We start from the raw sequence: 20,896 nt of genomic DNA, 5'->3' as shown, positions 1-20,896 counted from the left end.
TCATGAATTAATTAAACTAAATAGTTTTGATTGGATTTTGAATCCATGTTACAACTGTCAGTTTCAAATTTTTTGTGCTCTTATATTCCTTAGTGCAGGGGTGGCCAACTCCCAAGAGACTGCGATCTACTCACAGAGTTAAAAACTGGCAGTGATCTACCCCCTTTTGGGGGGTTCAGGTCAAAGTTGTTGAGGGTTTTTTAAGGTAGGAAAGCCCTGATTTTGGGGGTTCACGTAAAAGTTCTTGAGCTTCTTTAGGAAGGAGGAAAGCGCCTGAGCTTTTTATTTTTAGGAAGGAAAGCCCTGTTTTTGGTGGTTCAGGTCATTTTAGGGGTGCAGGACAAAGGTGTTGAGTTTTTTTAGGGGAGCCAAAGTTTTTTAGCTTCTTTGGGGGGGGAGCCACTGATCCACTAGTGCTCTACCACAGACGTCCAGTGATCTACTGGTAGATCACGATCTACCTGTTGGACATGCCTGCCTTAGTGTATCATGCAAACCCCTATTCTATAATGCATTTAATAGAGTAGGATGGGGGCACTGAGCATGAGTTTATGGAACCAAGGGAGCGGTTGCCCCCCCCCCAATTGAGAACCGCTGATGGTAAATGAAGGAAGTAATAGTGGTTAAGCACAAACCACATACTGAGTCACTAACCCCCCCCCTCTTTTTTGAGGGCCTTGCAGGCTGGGGAAGGGAATGTTACTTGCACATCATGGTACGTAGTCCTCCAGCATATTTTCAATGGGAATGGAAGTTCTTCTTTGACAAAGAGAATGCCTAGATGGTTTACTGAAATCTCAGAAGGACTGAAATCCCTCAGAAATCTCAGGGAGCAGCACAAGAGCTGTTGGATGTACAGGTGGGTTCCCAGAAGAGATGCCAAAGAGAAACAGGGACCTTCTTCCTGTCACCTTCCTTGTAGCTTATGATATCATGATTTGCAAATGCATCACTCCTCTTGAAGGTAGTGTTTAGCCCTTGGCCACCCTAAGCATCAATCCTAAACAGCAGGAGGCAGGCATATTTATTGTTTGGATGGTGGACATCAATCTTAATAACACAGCCACACCCACATAATTGGAGAGTGACTTTGGAGGGCAGACACACGCCCTTCAGGGAGATTCATCAGCCACCTCATTTGGTTATGTAACACATCCAGATTCCCAGGAATTATTCAATGTCATGAACTCTGTCCACAAATCCTTTGTCTTTTCTGCTGCTCAGACTATAACCATGCATATCAAAAACCCACCTTTCCACCAAGAGCAAACAAAGGAGCTTTTTGCACCATAGGTGACTGAAGCTGCACAAATTCTCTGCCTGTAGAGTTAACTGTGCGAGGATAGAATCTAATGTGGGTTGCAGGTCCATCTGTTTTCTGGGGAGCAGTTCTGGAAGGGAGGTGACAGGAAGCACCTCTGAGAGTTTGCCTGAGTCTTCTTCGGAGGATGGATCAGCACCCCCTAAGCCTCTAAGACACCCCCTGGGATCAAACATCTCTTGGGGTTCAGAATCTGCAACTCTCACCTTGCTGGGAACCCTCCCCAGGGTATAAATAGAGTCCATATCTATTTATCCAAGCTCCTCCCACTCCTCCTCAGAGTCCATCCACCTGCTGCATGACCCCTCCTTAGGCCTCATGGCAACCAGGAAGTGTGACTGGGAGGAGGGGGGGGGCTAGGCTGGCGCATTCCTTCGCACCCACTCATGTACAGGGAGGGAACAGGGAGGGAGGTCCAGAAAGTTGCTAATGGCACAATTCTATCCATGTCTGCTCAGAAGTAGTTCACATTGATTTTAATTAGGTATACTCCTAAGTAAAGAGTTGCAGCTTTTGTGTTGTTATACATTCAAGAAATGTATCAATTAACCATTTATTTATTTCCCTCTCGTCATCTAGAGGGCCTCAGAGCAAGTCACAATAAGAAGAATTAAAATATTAGAGGGGGACAGAAAACCCCAAGAACAGATAAAACCAAATAAAAACTTTCATTGTTCAGCAAAGGATTTTGCTGCTTAGTGATGATTTTATTGGTTTGTATTTCAGAATAACCACTCCACCACCCAAAATAAGCTATGAAAAGGTCAAGAAAGCAGGATGGACTTCAGCAGATCTACATATATATATAAATGTAAACTGGGCATGTGGGTGTGTTTCCACTTTTCACCAAAACTGCTTGACCGATTGAGGTCAAATTTTGACATATCATCACATGCGAACGTCTGAAGGCTATAGGAAAGTTTGCTAAGACAGATGTCACACCTCCGCCTGGTAAAACCCCCAAAATCCCATGTTTCAAAACACACCACTCAGACGAAAATGCATGCTGGGAAAAGAACCAGGTTGCAAACCAGCGCCCTCTAGCGGCAGCTACACTGGTACTGCACCTATAAAACCTTCCCTCTCAACAGCACCTTGGCTCCCGTTTACATACTAGGTCGAAGCCTTTACAGAGTAGGCTGAATGGAGGTACTGATTTGCCTGGGTGGGTGTTGGGAGGAGAAGGGGATGGAATAGGTCAGGACACAGTGGGACCAGCCACAGGGATGATCCGGGGGGTGGGGTGAAGAGGGGGTGTGATACGTCATGGGGGGAATCACAGGGATAAGCCGGGGGTGGGGGAAGGAGGGGGTGGGATACGTCATGGATCAGCACTGAGTGGGGGAAATCACACGGATGACCCACAGCAACGTGTTGCAGGGCCACCTGGTAGATAATAAATTTAATGCACAATGGAATACGACACTTATTTTCCTTTCTTACATGAGGCGTCCACTCATCTACCATCCCAGTTTACCCATCCAGTCTTTGAATGCTTAGCTTCAGCATCTATGCAGTGGTAGTAGCTCCTGGACCAGTTCACCAGGTGACCATGAGCAGCTGATTGGTCCCTGAGCCCATAAAAACCAAAGTGTTCCCCTTTCCAGATGCTATCAATTCCCTTGATGCCAGTTGCCAGCAGGGTTTCTGAATTGTGAATCCAAGTTCATGCTTTGCTAAAAGTTACCTCCCTACCCCAGTGGTGCTGGTGAAGGGGTTTGGGGGGGGCAAGAGAGAGAGGCAGGCAGCCTTCAGCCTAAGCCCCGCAGAGCATATCTGCTCAAGATAAGTTCTTCGTTATACGGGAGCATCTCCCATGGCTCCTTATCCATTGTGACCTGACCCTTATATTTCATGGCATGGAAGGTGATGTGGAGAAAGAATGTCATAATGTTTCTCTATTCCCTGACAAGCCTTTGAGTAGCCCTGTCAACAGTGATTTGGGGCTGAGCTGAAATAATCAAGAACGAAGTGTCTGCATGACACATCCTTGAAGGATTCTTGCCAATAATAGAAAGGGGATGCTAATGAGTTTCCAGCCACATTTATTTTTTTAAAAAAAAATTCTAATCAAGCAAGAAGAAGTGATTAAGGTCTCTTTCACATCCACACTCCTTAATCTTACCTAGTTTATGTGCTGTGCTGAAGCAACTTCTATGGCATAGGGCCGGCTTCCCCAACCTGGAGCTGCTCCAGATGTTTTGGGCTACCATTTGCATCATCTCTGACCCATTAGCTGGGCCTAATGGGAGCTGAAGGTCAACACATCTGGAGGGCACTGGGTTGGGGGTGGTTGCTGTAGGGCAGGGGTAGGCAACCTAAGGCCCGGGGGCCAGATGCAGCCCAATCACCTTCTCAATCCGGCCCACAGACAGTCCGGGAATCGGTGTGTTTTTACATGAGTAGAATGTGTGCTTTTATTTAAAATGGTTCTGACCAAGGCAGTTAGTTTACTTATGTTACTTCACTGGTGCTTTAAGAGTGTTGTCCATGGCAGGGGGGGGGGAAGCCAATGCAATTCTGGGCTGCATCAATAGGAGTATAGCATCTAGATCAAGGGAAATAATGGTACCACTGTATTCTGCTCTGGTCAGACCTCACCTGGAGTACTGTGTCCAGTTCTGGGCACCACAGTTCAAGAAGGATACTGACAAGCTGGAACGTGTCCAGAAGAGGGCAATGAAAATGGACAAAGGCCTGGAAACGATGCCTTATGAGGCATTAGGGAGCTGGGTATGTTTAGCCTGGAGAAGAAAAGGTTAAGGGGTGATATGATAGCCATGTTCAAATATATAAAAGGATGTCATATAGAGGAGGGAAAAAGGTTGTTTTCTGCTGCTCCAGAGAAGCGGACACGGAGCAATGGATTCAAACTACAAGAAAGAAGATTCCACCTAAACATTAGGAAGAACTTCCTGACAGTAAGAGCTGTTCGACAGTGGAATTTGCTGCCAAGGGGTGTGGTGGAGTCTCCTTCTTTGGAGGTCTTTAAGCAGAGGCTTGACAGCCATATGCCCGCAGGCACCATATTGTCCACTTAAAATGCTGGTGGCAGCATCTTCTTTAGATATACTGTACGTCTGGGGTGTGTATGCATTTGCATCTGTTGGAGACTGATTGCCACAAACAGCCCACTGCATCAGATGTCACCCCTGATTACCATTTTCTCTTCATCCAGGCTGGAAACAAATACCGATCAATAATAATTCAAGGCTATGTACCTTAAGGTTAAACATCTGACAATCAGAGGCGACTTAATGGGCTGTGACACTGCTCAAACCAATGGCCTGAGATGACTCACCATGTCATAAGGAGATGCGGAGGGTGAGCTAACCCTGCATTAAAATACATGAAGCCAGTCTCCCCACCCCCACCCCTTCTGAATCTTGGTGCATCTCAATGTCAGGGTACTGCGTTGCTGAGTTAGTGCAAAGCAACCATAGACTCATAGTGGTAGAGACATTAGGCATTGTGTCCACATACATTATGCCCCCCCCAACCCTTTTAACTGCAAATTGACCCTTCATATTATTTCTGCAGTCCTGGACAGATGATAATCTAATCCATTTTCCAGGGTGGAATTTTCTAACCCACTAAGCAAACACAGACCACTCACTGCCCCTATTGGGCTTCCTTGTACACTGCATGGTATCTTACAGGTGCTTAGATCAGCTTTCCACTGGGGCTCTCTTGATGTTCTTGGGCTACAACTCTCAACAGACCCAGGCAGCACAACCAATGGTCAGGGACAGTGAGAGTTATAGCCCAACATTGGGAGGGTCACCAGATTCCCCTTCCCTGATTTAGGGCTCACCCACACTTACCTTTCGCCCTGAAGTCTTTAAAGCTGAATTGGAACAAATGGCATTTTGTGTTTTCCATGGGTTGCCATTTGCTCTGATTCAGCAGTAAAGAGCAGGTTTTTGTGGGGGAGATCTCCGGTGCAAAAAAAAAAAAAAGGTCTTGGACATGGTGCTTTTAAGCACAGACTGGTGCCTGTAAATGTGGCACAAAGGGAGGTCTGGATGAATTCTTAAAGGAATAAATGCAGGCCTGGAAAACAAAAGAGACCATTGGAATGATGTGGGGTGAGCTGGAGGTGGGGAAATAGCTATATATCTGAATATAGCGCTTATGGAAATATGTTATGATCATTACTTAGCACCAGGGCATTTTTTCATCTGGAACTCACTGGAGCTCAGTTCTGGCACCTTTTGGGTAAAAGTGGCATTGTCATTGAAAGAAAACAAGGGAGGCAATCATGGGAGCTGGTAGTGCATCATCCGGGGGGCATTTCATACATTTTATGAAACAAAGAAAATAATGGAAACGCTCTCAAAATATAGGGCAGATGTCCCTTCCTCAACACTTCTGCTGCCTGATATCCTTTTACCCGAAGATGCTACTAGGGATGTTGCTTGTGTCCTTCTGCATAGAAAGCATTAATTGAATTATAGTCTTTGCCAAGGTGTTCTTTTTTTCTGGAACTCGCCAGAATTCAGTTCTGGCACCTCTCAGGTGGGCACCATCGCCATTCTAAGAAAACAAGAGAGGCGTTCATGGTAAGTTCCAGCAACCTCTTTCTAGAAAAATAGCACTGCTTGGCACTGCAGAAGAAGCAATAGTGTGTTTTCATATATAGGTCTTTGTCTTTGACATGCAGCCCTTCCTTTCTTATGGCTGACCCTTCATGATTTTGCTTTAAAAAATATATCAGTTTTTGTGGGCTGATAGTGTCACTGAGCCACATAAAAGTCATGGCAGTTGATCATTCTGGTGCTCTGCGGGTTCATCTTGTGAGAGTCTCTCTCTTCCCATTACCAGAGAAGCAGAAGATAATGGTCTTCCTAATACACTCCCCTCACCCCCAGGCAGATATTAATAGCTTTTTGATTTGGATGCATCTCTAAAGAATTCTATTTTAATTCTTTAGAGAAAGCCACCTCCGCAGAGAGTGGGATCCTCCCAGATTTGACCTGCTCACCTCAGTCTCTCACCTCTTAACCACACAACACTTCAAACCAATTAAAGAGAAGGAAAAGGAAACATCACAAAAGAGATAAAACACAGCTAGATTCCTACTAGGCAAACTTCAAGATTCCTGCCCAATATGTTTCAGTCAGGGCTTCAGATTATACACTTCCTTGTTTTTCAGTTGGTCATCTTTTCTTTTTCAGTGGTGCACTTAGTCCTTACAATAAATAATGCAAAGAACAGTAATATCTTAAACTCGTTTTTAATATTATTTTGCTATATACTGTATTTTGGAAAGTGATTTGCACTGGAACACCTCTTAATACAACAGAGCCAAACTGGCATGATGGTTCATGAGAACGAGGAGCAGGTTTTGCTCAATGTTTGGATACCATTGAATCAAGCTAGCAGACCAAACCGGTCAAAGCAACACTGATTGGGAACTTCTTAAGATGTTGTCATCAAATTTGGCATAGTGGCTCCTGAGATCAAGAAGCAAGTTTTCATCTATGTTTAGCTACAGCTGGATGACACTTTGAATGGCACACCAAATCTATCCAAATGGCACTGATTTTGACTTATTTGGATTGCATAACATTTGCATATCATATTCTCCTCCTCACTGTCAGGAACTATCATGACAGATTTGGTAGCAATATCTTAAGAGGTGTCCAAATGTATCAATAACAAGCAGAAAGACAGTCAAACACTTTCCAAAATATATACGGTAGATATCTATAATCCATCTAAGAGATGGCACTCCCCTTCGCAGAACTGGTAAAATCCTGTGCACATCTGTCGCCACAAGAAATGCCTTTAAACCTTTGCTCTGTTGTCTCCTTCATATTTAAGAGAAGAAAAATGTGGATTTTCCTGAGGGAGGCAGCTCACAAGGTAACCAGACAGAGAGCTTTTTGCTCCTTTTCTTTTCCCCTCCTGCTTTTCATTCTTTCTCCGTTATGTAAGCACTTGCCAAAAGTAAAATACAGTTTCCGAGACCAGAACATCTGCAGTTCATTCGGTTTAAATGTAATAATTACTGCTTTCGTCTCCCACAAGGCCAGCAAAATGCAACTAAACACAATAACCAAATATGAAAAAAAATGGATTCTGCAAAAGGCTTGCCGATCCTTTGTGGAAGACATGCCCTTCAGCATGGAGGCCCTGCTTCCTGTTCCCAGATGCAAGAGCTGTGCTTGCACGAGTGCCATTCTCAGAGACACCCTTTTTCTTAAACAGCTTGCAAGTACAAGTAGGAATGGTTCCAGATGCTGTAGGCCCTTCATATGCAGCCACGGGAAACAGATGGGCCTGCACTTATCCGCTCTTAGATATACAGTGGTACCTCAGGTTAAGTACTTAATTCAGGCATCCCCAAACTTCGGCCCTCCAGATGTTTTGCACTACAATTCCCATCTTCCCCGACCACTGGTCCTGTTAGCTAGGGATCATGGGAGTTATAGGCCAAAACATCTGGTGGGCCGCAGTTTGGGGATGCCTGACTTAATCGGTTCCGAAAGTCCTTACTTAACCTGAAGTGTACTTAACCTGAAGCAAACTTTCCCATTGAAAGTAATGGAAAGTGGATTAATCCGTTCCAGACGATGAAAAACACCCCCTAAAACAGCAATTTAACATGAATTTTACTAGTTACAGGTAGGTAGCTGTGTTGGTCTGATGCAGTCAAAATAAAAATAAAAAATCCTTCCAGTAGCACCTTAGAAACCAACCAAGTTTGTCATAGGTATGAGCTTTCGTGTGTATCTGAAGAAGTGTGCATGCACACGAAAGCTCATACCTATGACAAACTTGGTTGGTCTCTAAGGTGCTACTGGATGAATTTTACTGTCTACCGAGACCATTGATCCATAAAATGAAGGCAATAATCAATGTACTGTACTATAAAATAAATAAGACAATATTGTAGATGGAAAAAATTAACATTTACCTCGGGTTAAGTACTTAATTGGTTCTGGGGTGCTATTCGCACCCCAAAAAGTACTTAACCCGAGCGGCAATAGCGTGTGTGCGCGAAGTGCCAATAGAGCGTTTCTGCGCATGTGCGAAGATTGCTTCTGCGCATGCGTGAAGCGTGCAGATCGCTTCTGCGCATGCACGCGCAGCAGAACCCGGAAGTAAACACTTCCTGTTCCACGGAGTACTTAACCTGAAAGTACTCAACCTGAAGCGTACTTAACCCGAGGTATGACTGTACATGCCACAAACATAATGACACATCCATGTACTCTTTCCCACTCAACATATAATAGACAAACAACATGTAACAACACAGCAGAGACACAATACTCAGTTTTGTAAGTGCAGAGGACAAGAGACAGGCACCCTCTGCACACCCCTTCACCCTGCAACACTGCGCTCTGTTCCAAGCTCTGTGTGGGAAGACCACATGTTAGCCTAGTCACATTCCAACAGCATAGCGGCAGAATCAGAAGTGGAAGGTCTCTTCATCGTAGTCACAGCCACACACCTTGTAAGATTATTCAATAATCTTGCAGCTATACAATAATAATAATTAGGAATGCATTATAACAATCAATGCAGATCTTCATGTGTTGCCTTTCAAGTAACAACTTGAGGAACATTCTCTTGAAACAGAAGCACCCCTTGCATTTTCAGTGTTCTTGAATGCTTAGCTTTGGCACATGTAGAACAACTCCTCCTTGGTGTTTTCCTCATGTGCCATCTGCAGTGTGACCCTTGGAGCCGATCCTCTGTGACTGATGGACTGACTGGCTCCAATCAGCACAAAGGGTGAGAAGACTTCTTTGCAGCAGCTAAAAAGCTGATTGGATGGCTCTAGGATACTGGCGATAATGACTCCGACCCACTACACAGCACCTGTATCTGTGGACCAGGAAGCAGGGCGTATGTGTTGAAGGGTGTGGCTTCCATGAAGCCATTTGCAAATGCAACTGGGGGTCCAAGTGCCTGCATTGCTCACATGCCAATGGTGCGTATGGATGGGCTGATGTGGTCAGAGACATGCCTAGGCTCCCTGTGCCCTTGGCATGGTGATGTTGGCTGCCCAGAGCAGTGGAGGAGCAGCCTGGGGAGTGAGTGCATGGCAGGCAGGTGGATTCCTAGCCACTGCAAGCCAGAGCGGAGAGGTGCAATTTTTGCCCCCAGCCCAGGCTTGCACCCTTGGTGAAAGCCAACCAGCCCAGTCCCTAGGCAAACCCCTGGATATTGGTACATATGGCTGTCCACTGTTTTGTTTATCACAGACTTGAGCTGGGCCTGTGGGCTGAAAGCACTGACTAGGTAAAGGAGATGGTTAAGAAGCAGGTGGCCTCCAAAGATTGTAGCGGGTGCTAGGAAGTCCCACCTTTTCTCACCAAGTGTTGTTCCTCCTCACCCATTTTGGAGCTGAGCCTTGATGCTGAAAACAAGGCCTGAGTGGCCTAAGCCGACCACGTGCTGTTGACATCTTTTCACAGGGTCATCCATGAGCTTTGCCCAAGTCCCTGTCCAGAGTCTAAAATTCTCCACAGGGGAGATGATACAAGAAGCTGAAGGAAAGGGGGTAATGGGTGGTGGGGGCAAGAGAACCCCTGGTTGTTCTTCCTATGCCCCAACTGCCTCCTTCTGCTGGAGGAAAGAGCTGTGTATGCCACTTGGCCTACCTTGCACCCCCTAGACAAGGCACCTACCCTCATAGAATTGTAGGGTTGCAAGACACCTCGAGAGTCATCAAGCCCAAGCCCCTGCAATGCAGGAGGAATCTCAAGTACTGTAGAGGAGATCATATATGACAGACTAGGCTGCAACAGAAAATGACATGGAGGACTGTCACCAGTGCTGAAGCAAGTTTCATAGCTGCCAAGTTCTCCCCTTTTTTTAAAGGGAAATTCCCTTATGCTGAATAGGCTTCCTCGCGAGAAAAGGGAAAACTTGGCAGCAATGGTTTCAACGGCCAACCCACATGGCTTCCTAATTCCTGCAGAAGAAGTCATGAAGCTGAATTGGGGCCAGCGCCCCAGACTGTGGGAGGGGGGGTCATACACATTCAATGCAAACGTGCATTGAATGTCAGGGAAATGTCAGGGCTCTTTCTCGCCCCCCTGATTGTGTGTTTGTGTGTTTTTAATAGCTTTGAGACTTCAGGGTTGTCACCCTGTGCATAGCTGCCAAGTTTTCCCTTTTCTCGCGAGGAAGCCTATTCAGCATAAGGGAAAATCCCTGTAAAAAAGGGATAACTTGGCAGCTATGACCCTGTGTGACACCAGAGTAAGCCGAAACGCTGATGACGACCCTAAGCCCATTTACCCGAAAGTAACCTCCGCTGACTGGCCTTCCAGCTAGGGTTCTGGGCACCTCAATCAGACGAAGGTTAACGTTTAAAAGAATGTTTTAGAAGTTTTTTTAAAAATAAATAAATAAATAAATCTCTAAAACAAACATTAAAAACGACTGCTGCGAGAAATCGCCTTCCCTTCCATTGCAAGGAGCTGAAAACACGCGCAAACGCGCAGACGCCCCCTCGCAGGCGGCCCCAAACTGCAAACTCTTCCCCGGCCGGGGAAGTCTCGTCCGGATCCCCGGGTTGCGGCGCCCTGCTGCCCAGGCCAGTGGCGATCGCGGCGTCCGCTGCCTCGGGAGAACGTGGCCCCGAAGTCCGCGGCGCTTCGTGCCGAGGAGGCCCGCCTGGGAGCCAGCTGAAAGGCTCTGCCGCAGCGCAGGGGCGGCTTCCCCCCGGGGGGGGGGGGCTCGGATCGGGCCCCAGCAGGAGGAGGAGGAGGCGCCGCCGACTGCGGCTGCGGGCGGGCTGGAGCCGCGGCCGCCCCGCCGGTCCCCCTGCCCCACCTCCAGCAGCAGCCGGGGCGGCGCGCGTTGGCTGGCGGGCGGGGGGGGGGGGCGGTCCGGTCACATGGCGGCTCAGCTGGGCCGAGGCGCGCCGGAGGAGGCGGAGGCTGCTGCTGCTGCGGAGAGGGCCGGTCGGGACTGCTGGCAGGCGCCTGCTGACGAGGCGGACGCTGCCCCGAGAGCGCGCAGGAGGCGCACGGCGTACCCCGAGAGCGCAGCAGCCGCCGCCGCCGCCGCCAAATGCTGTGCTTGGTGATCGCCGCGATGAAAGGTGAGCCGCGCGGCGGCGCCTGATCCGCTCGGGCTGCGGCGCTGCTTTCTCCGGTTTCGTGGGACCCGCGAGGGAAGCGGCGCTCTCGGAAGCCCAGGCGCTTTCGGAGCGCGATCAGGCTCTCGCAGCTGCCGGGGGTCGGTGCCTGCGGGTGGGGGAGCAACTGCTTTTTCTGCCTGCCATTTATGGGTGGCTGGGTGGTGGGGGTACATGAGGGGTGCGATCCGGGGTGCCAGGACGGGGCGTGGGAGAGGCAACTCCGGGTCCGCGAGGACGAAAGGGCTCTTTTGCATTACGTAAAGTAACCGCTCGGAATCTACCTCCCGGAGTTGATCCCATCGTCACATGACACCCCTTGGCTCGGGGTGCAAGCCTGTTGGCGGAAACGTCTGAAGGAAGGGGCCTCTGGGCCCGCTTGAGCTGACCTCTGGGCAGGTGCCCTATCCTCGGAGAGGGCCGGTCTGCCCTTGGCAGTGAGTCTGCTTAATTTTTTGTGTTTTTGTGTGCCACTAACCCAGTTGTGCTCTGAAGTCTGCAGAGTGCTGGACTTTACATGCCACATGGACCCCCCCCCAAACTTTCCAGACATAGACTCTGCAGGACACTTGAGGTAGAAGGACCTGTAACTTATTTATCCTTCAAAGTTTGAAGTCTTTAAAACGTGGTTGTTATTTTAGATGTGATCATTGCCTATTGTTAAATATTGAGGGGAATGCATAGCTTCAAAAACATTCTCCTTGCCCAGAACAGACAGAATATTGAATTGAGGGGAAACTTCGAAGCACATATTATTTCCGTGGGGTGGTGATGGAGAGATACACCAGAGGCATGTGCCCAACTGCAGAGTTACAAGTTCTCCTCTCAGCCTTACATGTTTTGTGGTTACCTTCCATTTCCCTCATATTTTACTTCCTAACAATGAGGCTGGGTTTGGATTTGAAAATGACTGATAGGACCCAGAACTGGCCAGATGATCTATTTTGCCGTGCAGCAATCCTGTGCATGTTTACTTGGATATGAATTCCATTGTTTTCAGTGGGGCTTATTCCCAGGAAACAGGGCATAGGACTACAGCCTCAGTGGACCAGCGGATGTGGCAGAAAGTGGGTAAGCTTTGGGGTTGCAAGGAAATCTTTGTCGCTTGAAAATGATAGCAAGAAACTGAACTGGGTCTGAATGAAAGTGTTTGAGGATAACTACCTTAAGCTGGGAAAGGAGATGTTAGGCTAAGGAAAATTGTGACCGACAGCTGTGAGCAAAACCCTTTGCATGCCGGTCCAAAAGACCATTAATCCAAAATACCGTCTTCTGCGCTGTTTGGTAATAGTCAGGCATAATCCGCACTAACACCATGTTCTCCACAGTGTCCCTTCCCCAGCTATAAAGCTTATCAGTTGTTGTCAATTGCTGTGTTGATTTTGTTTCCAGTGCGAGAAGAGTCTTTACACTTATTATATTTTATTGTTCTGAATTCAGCTCAGCCAAGACATCTGTCAAAGGTCAGCCTTTGTGGCTCTGCAGGATCTCCTGTTATTCAAAGGCAAGAAGGCAATTTATGCTCTCCCCACAAACTTAAATGGGAAGAGATTATTTTCAACTCCTCTGTAGCACAGGTTCAGTGTAACATTTACTAAAGTTGCACAGGGGACAGGCTGTGTTCCTCATGTCTGGTCTCGAAAATATGATTTATCCCATTTGGCAGGACTTCTACAAAGTCTCTGGGATTCTGCTATGAAAAGCCAGCACAGGCAAAAATAGTCAGCTTTCCGAATCATATCCATTTTTAAAAGAGGAGCTAAAAGGAAGAACTGGATTGACCTTCCTTGATTGGATCATGGAAAATCAGAGGTTTTTAAAATCCCAGTCAGTGTCTGTCCTCAGTTGCCTTGGTTTCAAGAAAACCAGTGGAAGGCTTGCATTTTTGTCTGTGTGAGAAAGAAATGCAAAACTTTTTGTGGAATGTTTTCAATTAGCTCTTCTGCAGTATAACAAAGTGATTTTGCAATTTCGCATAGTTAAAAAATAACTAAACTGAAATAATGTGACCATCTTGATAGTGAATTCTATAGAAACACACACATATACCTTATTATCAAGTCATACAATTTTCATGATATTGTGTCTCTGAAAAAAGTACACAGTCTGGATTTCTCTTTCTGACTAGGGCACTTAATGATGGCTCTGTGGTGTGTTTTTTCATGATGATTCTTCTGAAAACAGATTGGCATATTTGTTGCTTTTTTATGGAGCAAAGCACTAAATGAACACTGTTAACATTCCAGTAAAGTCTAGTTTGGCCTATACATTTTTTTGTCATTGGGTGTAATAGAAGTTTGATCAGCCGAAAGAGAGGCACTGCAGTCATTATTAGAACCTTGGATCTGGTTTCCAGGAAAGGGTGGAATCAAGATGCAAACCAGTATAAATATGGCACAGAGTACGGTAGTTATTTTAACTCTTATTTTGTTGCATAAGTTTAAGAAGTGTATCTCAATGTGTATCCTGCTTGTAATGACAATAAAGATATCTTATCTTAAGAAAAATGCCACAAGAAATTACAAAAAAATGATAGTCTCTTTTTAGCAGTGCAGCCCAAACTTTTGCATGTCTACTCAGGTGTAAAACCTATTGAGTTCAGTAGGCAAGTCCATCTGGTAGCAAGCCCCCCTAAACACAACATGCCTAGGATTTGTCATTAGACAAGCTCTTATGCAACTCTCATTTATAAATTAAGGTCAATAATGTTTTTTAAAGATCTCCTGGTATTGTTATTTAGTCACTTAACATACATTGAATTAAAGCTTCTTGTGCTAACCTATTTTATTTACCGGTATTTATTCATAACTGTTTGGAAACACTTCCTAAAATACGTCCCAATCCCAAGCAGGCTGACTTGGAATCAGACCTTACTGAATTAGTAGGGAACGACTTCCTCGGAAGCTGCATTTAGGGCTGCAGCCTTAGTACAGCCAGGGTGGCTCAGTAATGGAATCTTGCAGAAACCTCTGAGCTTTGAGCTATTTAAGTAACACGGAGTGCACAGCTGATCCCACCGTGCACCCCTGCCTGCCACAGTGAGGTTGCAGATTTGGGGTGCTATTAAGGGAGACAGAAAGAGAGTCACATAAGTCTGAGCAATGATCCATGATCCGCTGGGAAGTACTGTAACTTTGTTCAAGTCCATTGAAATGAATGGGAAATGCACTAGGGTGGTGATTTTCAACCAGTGTGCCGGGGCACTCTTGAATGCCTTGAATGCTGGTCCGGGGTGCCGCGGGAAACACTGGCCTCTGTTGCACTTTCCTTCCCTCCCACCCTCCCTCTGATGCCCTCTTGTATCCCTGCCTCCCAAAGGCTTCCGCAGCTGTTTGTTGCAGCAGCCCTGGCTACAAGCTCCCCAGGCGAATGGTGGCTCTGGTGCTGGCCAGGGGGTGCTGTTTGCCAGGAGGTGAGGCATCTCAGAGACCAGGGGTGGCTGTGGCGGCTACCTGGAGGACTCTCGAGAGGAGAGAGGAGGCTGAGGGACTATTCCACAAGGGAAGGTGTTTGAAAAAGGGTGAGAGGCTGCCATCTCTGTAGGCAACGGGTGACATAACTGGGCTCCTGAGACTCACAGGGGTGCCGCAGAAAGAATGTAGGGAGCCGTGGACTCAAAAAGGTTGAAAACCTCTGCACTAGAGCATCACTTGTGCATGTATCCCCTTTGTTTCTATTGGCTTGCTCACCTCCGCCAGCTCCTGTATTAATGCGTGGGAAATATATTGGGCCAGGCTTGCTTGATAAAATGGAAACAATGAGAGAGGACTGGGTTTAAACGGAGCGCCTATGGATGGGGCGAGGAGAAAGATGCTGGTGCCAGTGGCATGACTTGTCAAGATCCCTGCAAAAGCTTTTTGCGGGATGTAGTCTTTGATACGCTGCTTTTGCCTGGGCTCGCTAAGTGCATTTAGGTGCAGATCTTTCCGCCTGCCATGCCATGACCGGGGACAACTGATCTCTTGCAATTACTGTGAATGTCAGTGTTTAGTTATCTTCAGTTTTGACTTGTGACACTTTTACAATCTGGCATTTCATTTCATTTCATTTCAAATGCTGTAGTTGAAATGTATGCTAGAGTGAAGCTTGGCTACATTTGCTTTTTGCCTTCTTAGGTCTCCCTGGCAAATAGGTTTGTGAAAATTATGATTCCCCCCCCCCCACCTTTCCTGCGCTTCCTAAAACCCCATACCTCTTGTGTTGCACTGACCTCTGGCTGCTGGGAAAGAATGGATTCTCTCTGGTTTGCTCCAACAGAATCAGACCAGAAAGCAATGGGGAAAGCCACTTTAAAAATGGTAAACTGAAATACATCGGAGGGAGATGCAGAAATAGGTTTAGGTGGTTATGATGTTTTATTTATTCTTGGTGCCATCGTTGGAGTTTTGAGTAGATGTAATTATTTATGACTGCTCTGAAGATGAAGGAGAACAAAAGTGAAATATACAAATTTCCGTGGTCTTAAAATAAAAATAGGGAGTCAGAAACCTGTTAACACTCTTCCTTCAAACAAATGAGCTTCATAACCAAAGATGGTTCGTGAACTGGTAGCCTTATGTCAGATACTTTTTTCTTGCTTCATAAAGCACGAACAGGACCATTGTGTACAAGGGAAGAAAGTCCTTCTTATTGCAGCACATAGTTAAACTGTGGAACTTTCTCCCCCAGGAGGCAGTGCGACCACCAGCTTGGATGGCTTTAAAAGAGGGTTAGATAAATTCACAGAGACTAAGGCCATCTATCAATGACTAGTAGCCAGGATGGCTCTGCTCTGCCTTTCCTGGAGGCAGACATTCTTCTGAATACCAGCTGCAGGAAATCACAGAAGAAGAGAATGCTCTTGTGCTCAAATCCTGCTTGTGGGCTTCCCATGGGGGCATCTGGTCAGCCACCATCAGAAGAGATGGGCCATTGGCCTGATCCAGCAACCTCTTCTTTTATGTTCTTATGTGGGGAATAGGGGCAGTAATAAAAGGGCCCATTGATGGGTTCAGGGCCTGCTCAGATGCTAGACTCGAGGTGATCACGGCCATCTTCCGGGAAAACATCTGAGGAAACATTCCTGAGCAACCAGCTACCTTAGTTTGTCCCGCAGCTCTCCTCAGTCAACCCCCCTGAAGACCTGTTAAGGTTTTATAATTAATCAGTCAGAGATCATGTGAGGATTATGTGGAACTGGGTGTTGTTAATAGTATAACCACCCCAAGATCTACAGATGAAGGGTGGTACACAAATAATACTAATTCTAATAATAGCCCCTGGTGATGATAGCAATAATATAAAACGTTTGCATAGCCCTTTAGCAGGTTCCAAGTCTTTCAAGCTACACTAATACAGTGGTACCTCGCAAGACAAATGCCTCGCACAATGAAAAACTCGCAAGACGAAAGCGTTTTGCAATGTTTTTGGTGCCTCGCAAGACAAAGTTTTCTATGGCCGCGCTTCGCAAGACGAAGTTTTTCGGTGGTTTTTTTTTTGTCGCAGCAAACTGTGCTTCGCAAGATGAAATTACCGCAAGACGAAGCGACTCGCGGAACGAATTACTTTCGTCTTGCGAGGCACCACTGTACAGGTAATCCTTAACTGCAGAGTATTCATGCAGAGGATTGGCCAGAGAGTGGCTTACCTAAGGCCACCTGGAGACAATGTATATGAAGCACTATGACATAATGCTTATGCAAATACTGAGTGGTGGTGTCTCTGAGCAGCAAGACAAGATGTTGTCATGGAGGTGTGCCCAAAAGTAACAACAGGCTGCTCTGCTATCCAGGTTCCTTGTAGTTTTATTTCATTCAGCACATATCTGTACTGATTTCAGAGGATTAGTCAAAGAGGGTTGTGTTGTTGTTCTCATTTTACTTTTGGTTGGGGGGCCTGTTAGTGTTTTGGGTACCAAAATTGCATGGATACCCATGCAGCTGTTATCCTGTGATAACAGCATGCAATCTTTTTCGTTTCCATCTCCTCCTCCTCAAAGATCTTTGGCAGCAATCATAAGCATACAAGCACCCCCTGTCTTACTCGTGTTCTACTCATGCGCAACTATGTATATGCGCGGCACCAGGAAATAAATAAATAATTCAAGTCAAAGCTGGAAATGGCCAGAGAGGGTGCCAGAGAGTCCTCCTGGCTTGTGAGTAGACCCTCCCGGAGCTTGAAGAGAAGAAAACCGGCCATCAGATCCCTGTGCAATTCCACATGTATAGGTGCAGCTGCCTTGTGCTTTGTTAGATCATTGGTCCATCTATTCCAGAAAGCCTGGAGTATCACTGAGGAATTCTTTTCGCACCCGTGCTATCAAAGATTTAAGTGTGGACCTTTGCTGTGTGGACTGCTCTCATGCTTATCAAGAAGCCTCTGCAGTTCAGCCTCTCAAAGATTACAAATTTAAGAAGAGCCAATCTGGGTCAAACTACAGATCTATGTAGTCTAGTCCAGAGCTTCCTGTTTTTATTGTTATTATTATTTATTAAATTTGTATACCACCCTATACTTGCAGGTCTCGGAGTAGTTACAACATAAAATCACAATATAAAAACACAAAATACATAATAAACACAAAACAACCCAATACCCCCCCCCCAATAAATGCCCGCAAGGAGTTAGCAAACAGGACATGAGAGATGTAGCCCTCCCCTACTGTTGTTATCTAGCAACTGGTATTAAGAGCTGCATTTTCCCAATCCTGGAGGTAGCAAACAGGAATCATAGCTAGTTGCCAGTACTAGCCTTATCCTCATGAATTTGCCCACTTTTCTTTAAAAGCTATTTAAATTGGTGAGTATCCACAACACCTTGCAATAAGGGTCTTTGCTTTCTATCTGAGAACCTTTTGGCAGGACAGAGCCAATGATTTTGATGCCTTCGGCAGCTTCAGGCAGAGACTAGACAGTCATGTATCAGACGCTGTCTGTCTTGGGATTTCCTGCATTGAGCAGGGGATCAAGGCCCAATCTGACTTCATAATTCTGTGCCTTGGACCAAAACTCAGTGCAAATGCACCCTGATGTGGGACACAGACACCTGGGAACTCCTGTGCCACAGGTTCCCTTGCAATGAAATGTGAAACTGTACAAGACTATGCCAGTGTTGTCTTGGCAGCTCTAGCTATCCATGTGCAACCACAAAGGAATCTGCTGGTGGGCTTTCAAATCCATTTTGGATTTACCACAGTTTAGTGTTACATCTGAACTATTGTTGTTGTTTAGTCATTTAGTTGTGTCCGACTCTTCGTGACCCTATGGACCATAGCACGCCAGGCACTCCTGTCTTGCACTGCCTCCCACAGTTTGGTCAAACTCAGGTTGGTAGCTTCGAGAACACTGCCCAGCCATCTCGTCCTCTGTTGTCCCCTTCTCCTAGTGCCCTCAATCTTTCCCAACATCAGGGTCTTTTCCAGGGAGTCTTCTCTTCTCATGAGGTGGCCAAAGTATTGGAGCCTCAGCTTCACGATCTGTCCTTCCAGTGAGCACTCAGGGCTGATTTCCTTCAGAATGGATAGGTTTGATCTTCTTGCAGTCTATGGGACTCTCAAGAGTCTCCTCCAACACCATAATTCAAAAGCATCAATTCTGAAACATCTAAACTATAAAACATCTGAACTATAAAATTAAAATTAAAAAATTCCTTCCAGTAGCACCTTAGAGACCAACTAAGTTTGTCATTGGTATGAGCTTTCATGTGCATGCACACTTCCTCAGATACACTGAAACAGAAGTCACCAGACCATTATACAGTGGTACCTCGGGTTACAGATGATTCAGGTTACAGACGCTTCAGGTTACAGACTCCGCTAACCCAGAAATAGTATGTTGGGTTAAGAACTTTGCTTCAGGGTGAGAACAGAAATCGTGCACCAGCGTGAAGCCCCATTAGCTAAAGTGGTACCTCAGGTTAAGAACAGTTCCAGGTTAAGAACGGACCTCTGGAACGAATTAAGTTCTTAACTCGAGGTACCACTGTATATAGTGAGAGGGTGGGGAGGGGTATACTATAAATCTGAACTATAAACTGTGGCTAATCTGGACTGTGTTGAAGCAAGCCACCTTCATAATGCATGGTTTGAAGTGGCCATGTTTCAAACAAACCATTGGTTAATATCAACCACAGTTTACCAAATTCACCAATATTAAAAACTATGGCTGATAAGTGGAAGATCACATTTCAGTAGGGGGTTGTGTCAGAGGGCTTCCCAGTAGTCTGATCTACCCCTCATTCTGACCCAGCCCTTGGTGGTCTCCAAGGAGTTTCAGCTCTCGCGTGATCCCCATGTCTGGACACTGCTCCGTTGCCTGTGAAGAACTCTCAGCAAAAGAGAGCATGTTCTGCTGTGTGAGTTCACTGCTATGCTCGGCAGTTTCATGACTTGAAAATGTTGAGCCTGTTGTAACTTGTGTAACACTGAGAGAGGGGGAAAATATCCCCAAAACACATTGGTGTAGGCACTCCACCCACAGAGGCTTGACTGACGTCAATGAAAACTCTTGAGTGTGCGTAATGTGGCAGGATCAGGCCCTTGGCTGAGGGGTGTGTGTATATTGTTGTTTTTCATGGCACATTAATGAGCACACCTGTCTGGAAATACCTGCAGTTCAGAGGCATGTTAGGTAATGGCAGCACCCAGGCTGTTCTTGTGGTTTTTTGGGAAGCAGGTGGGATTACCTTGTGAAATGGGAGATGTAAGGAATGTTCTTTGACGCTGTGCACGTTCTGTCCTGCACCTTCCAAGGCGTCGTACTTTTATGCTACGGAGGATAACCCCACCCACTGTGACTGGACAAATCAAACAGTCAATCCAGGAGACAGCCCTGTAAAGAACACTGGGCACAGTTTCACCCTTGCTCCTGGGTGTAGGATCAGGATACGAGTCAATGGACTGCGTGCTATTTTTCCATTAAGAAATATTGAGAATGTAAGGAGTGCTTGCTGGATGCCCATCTAATCCAGCATCCTGTTCTCACAATGGCAAACCAGATGCCTGGTAGAAGCCCACAGGCAGCACCCAAGCACAAGAGCCCTCTCTTCTCTTGTCACTTCCAGCAACTGGTATTTAGAAGCATTACTGCCTCCAGCTGTGGAGGCCAAACACAGCCATCGTGGCTAACAGCCATTGATAGCCTTGTCCTTCATGAAGTTGTCTAGCTGTCTTTTAAAGCCATCCAGGTTGGTAGTCATCACTGCATCCTGTAGGCAGGAGTTCCATAGTTTAACTATGTGCTATGTGAAGAAGTCCTTTCTTTTATCTGTCCTGCGGTTTCCAACATTCAGCTTCATTGGAAGTCCACAAATTCAGGATGTACGCAAGAGAGCAGGGAAAATGGAGAGTGCCCTTGTGTAACTTGCAGGCCGCCTTTTGATTTGCATCAGGGTCTTGGCACTCAAGCAGTGGCCAGAGAGGTGACATCTTTGATGGTGTTTCCTGCTTGGCAGGGGGTTGGACTGGATGGCCCTTGTGGTCTCTTCCAACTCTA

The 20,896-nt window shown here is 46.3% G+C and overlaps 1 protein-coding gene across 3 annotated transcripts in view; it reads left to right on the top strand.

Moving 5' to 3' along the window:
* The window catches only part of RORA (RAR related orphan receptor A), a 371,453-nt gene that overhangs the window by 279,221 nt on the left and 71,336 nt on the right, over positions 1–20,896 (top strand). For 2 of the 3 annotated variants that reach the window (XM_060282632.2, XM_035132134.3), the window contains exon 1: positions 11,156–11,390. The exons of the other annotated variant lie outside the window; for it this stretch is intronic. In XM_060282632.2, the coding sequence (XP_060138615.1) occupies positions 11,360–11,390 (31 nt within the window). In that variant the 5' untranslated portion in view covers positions 11,156–11,359. Of the gene's footprint in view, positions 1–11,155; positions 11,391–20,896 lie in introns of those variants that run through there. 3 annotated transcript variants of the gene reach the window in all.

The sequence above is a fragment of the Zootoca vivipara genome, chromosome 13 (assembly GCF_965207765.1).
Source record: "Zootoca vivipara chromosome 13, rZooViv2.hap1.1, whole genome shotgun sequence".
Classification (NCBI taxonomy): Eukaryota; Metazoa; Chordata; class Lepidosauria; order Squamata; family Lacertidae; genus Zootoca; species Zootoca vivipara.
Note: the sequence above shows the minus strand (reverse complement) of the source record. Positions and strands in the feature narration are given on the sequence as shown.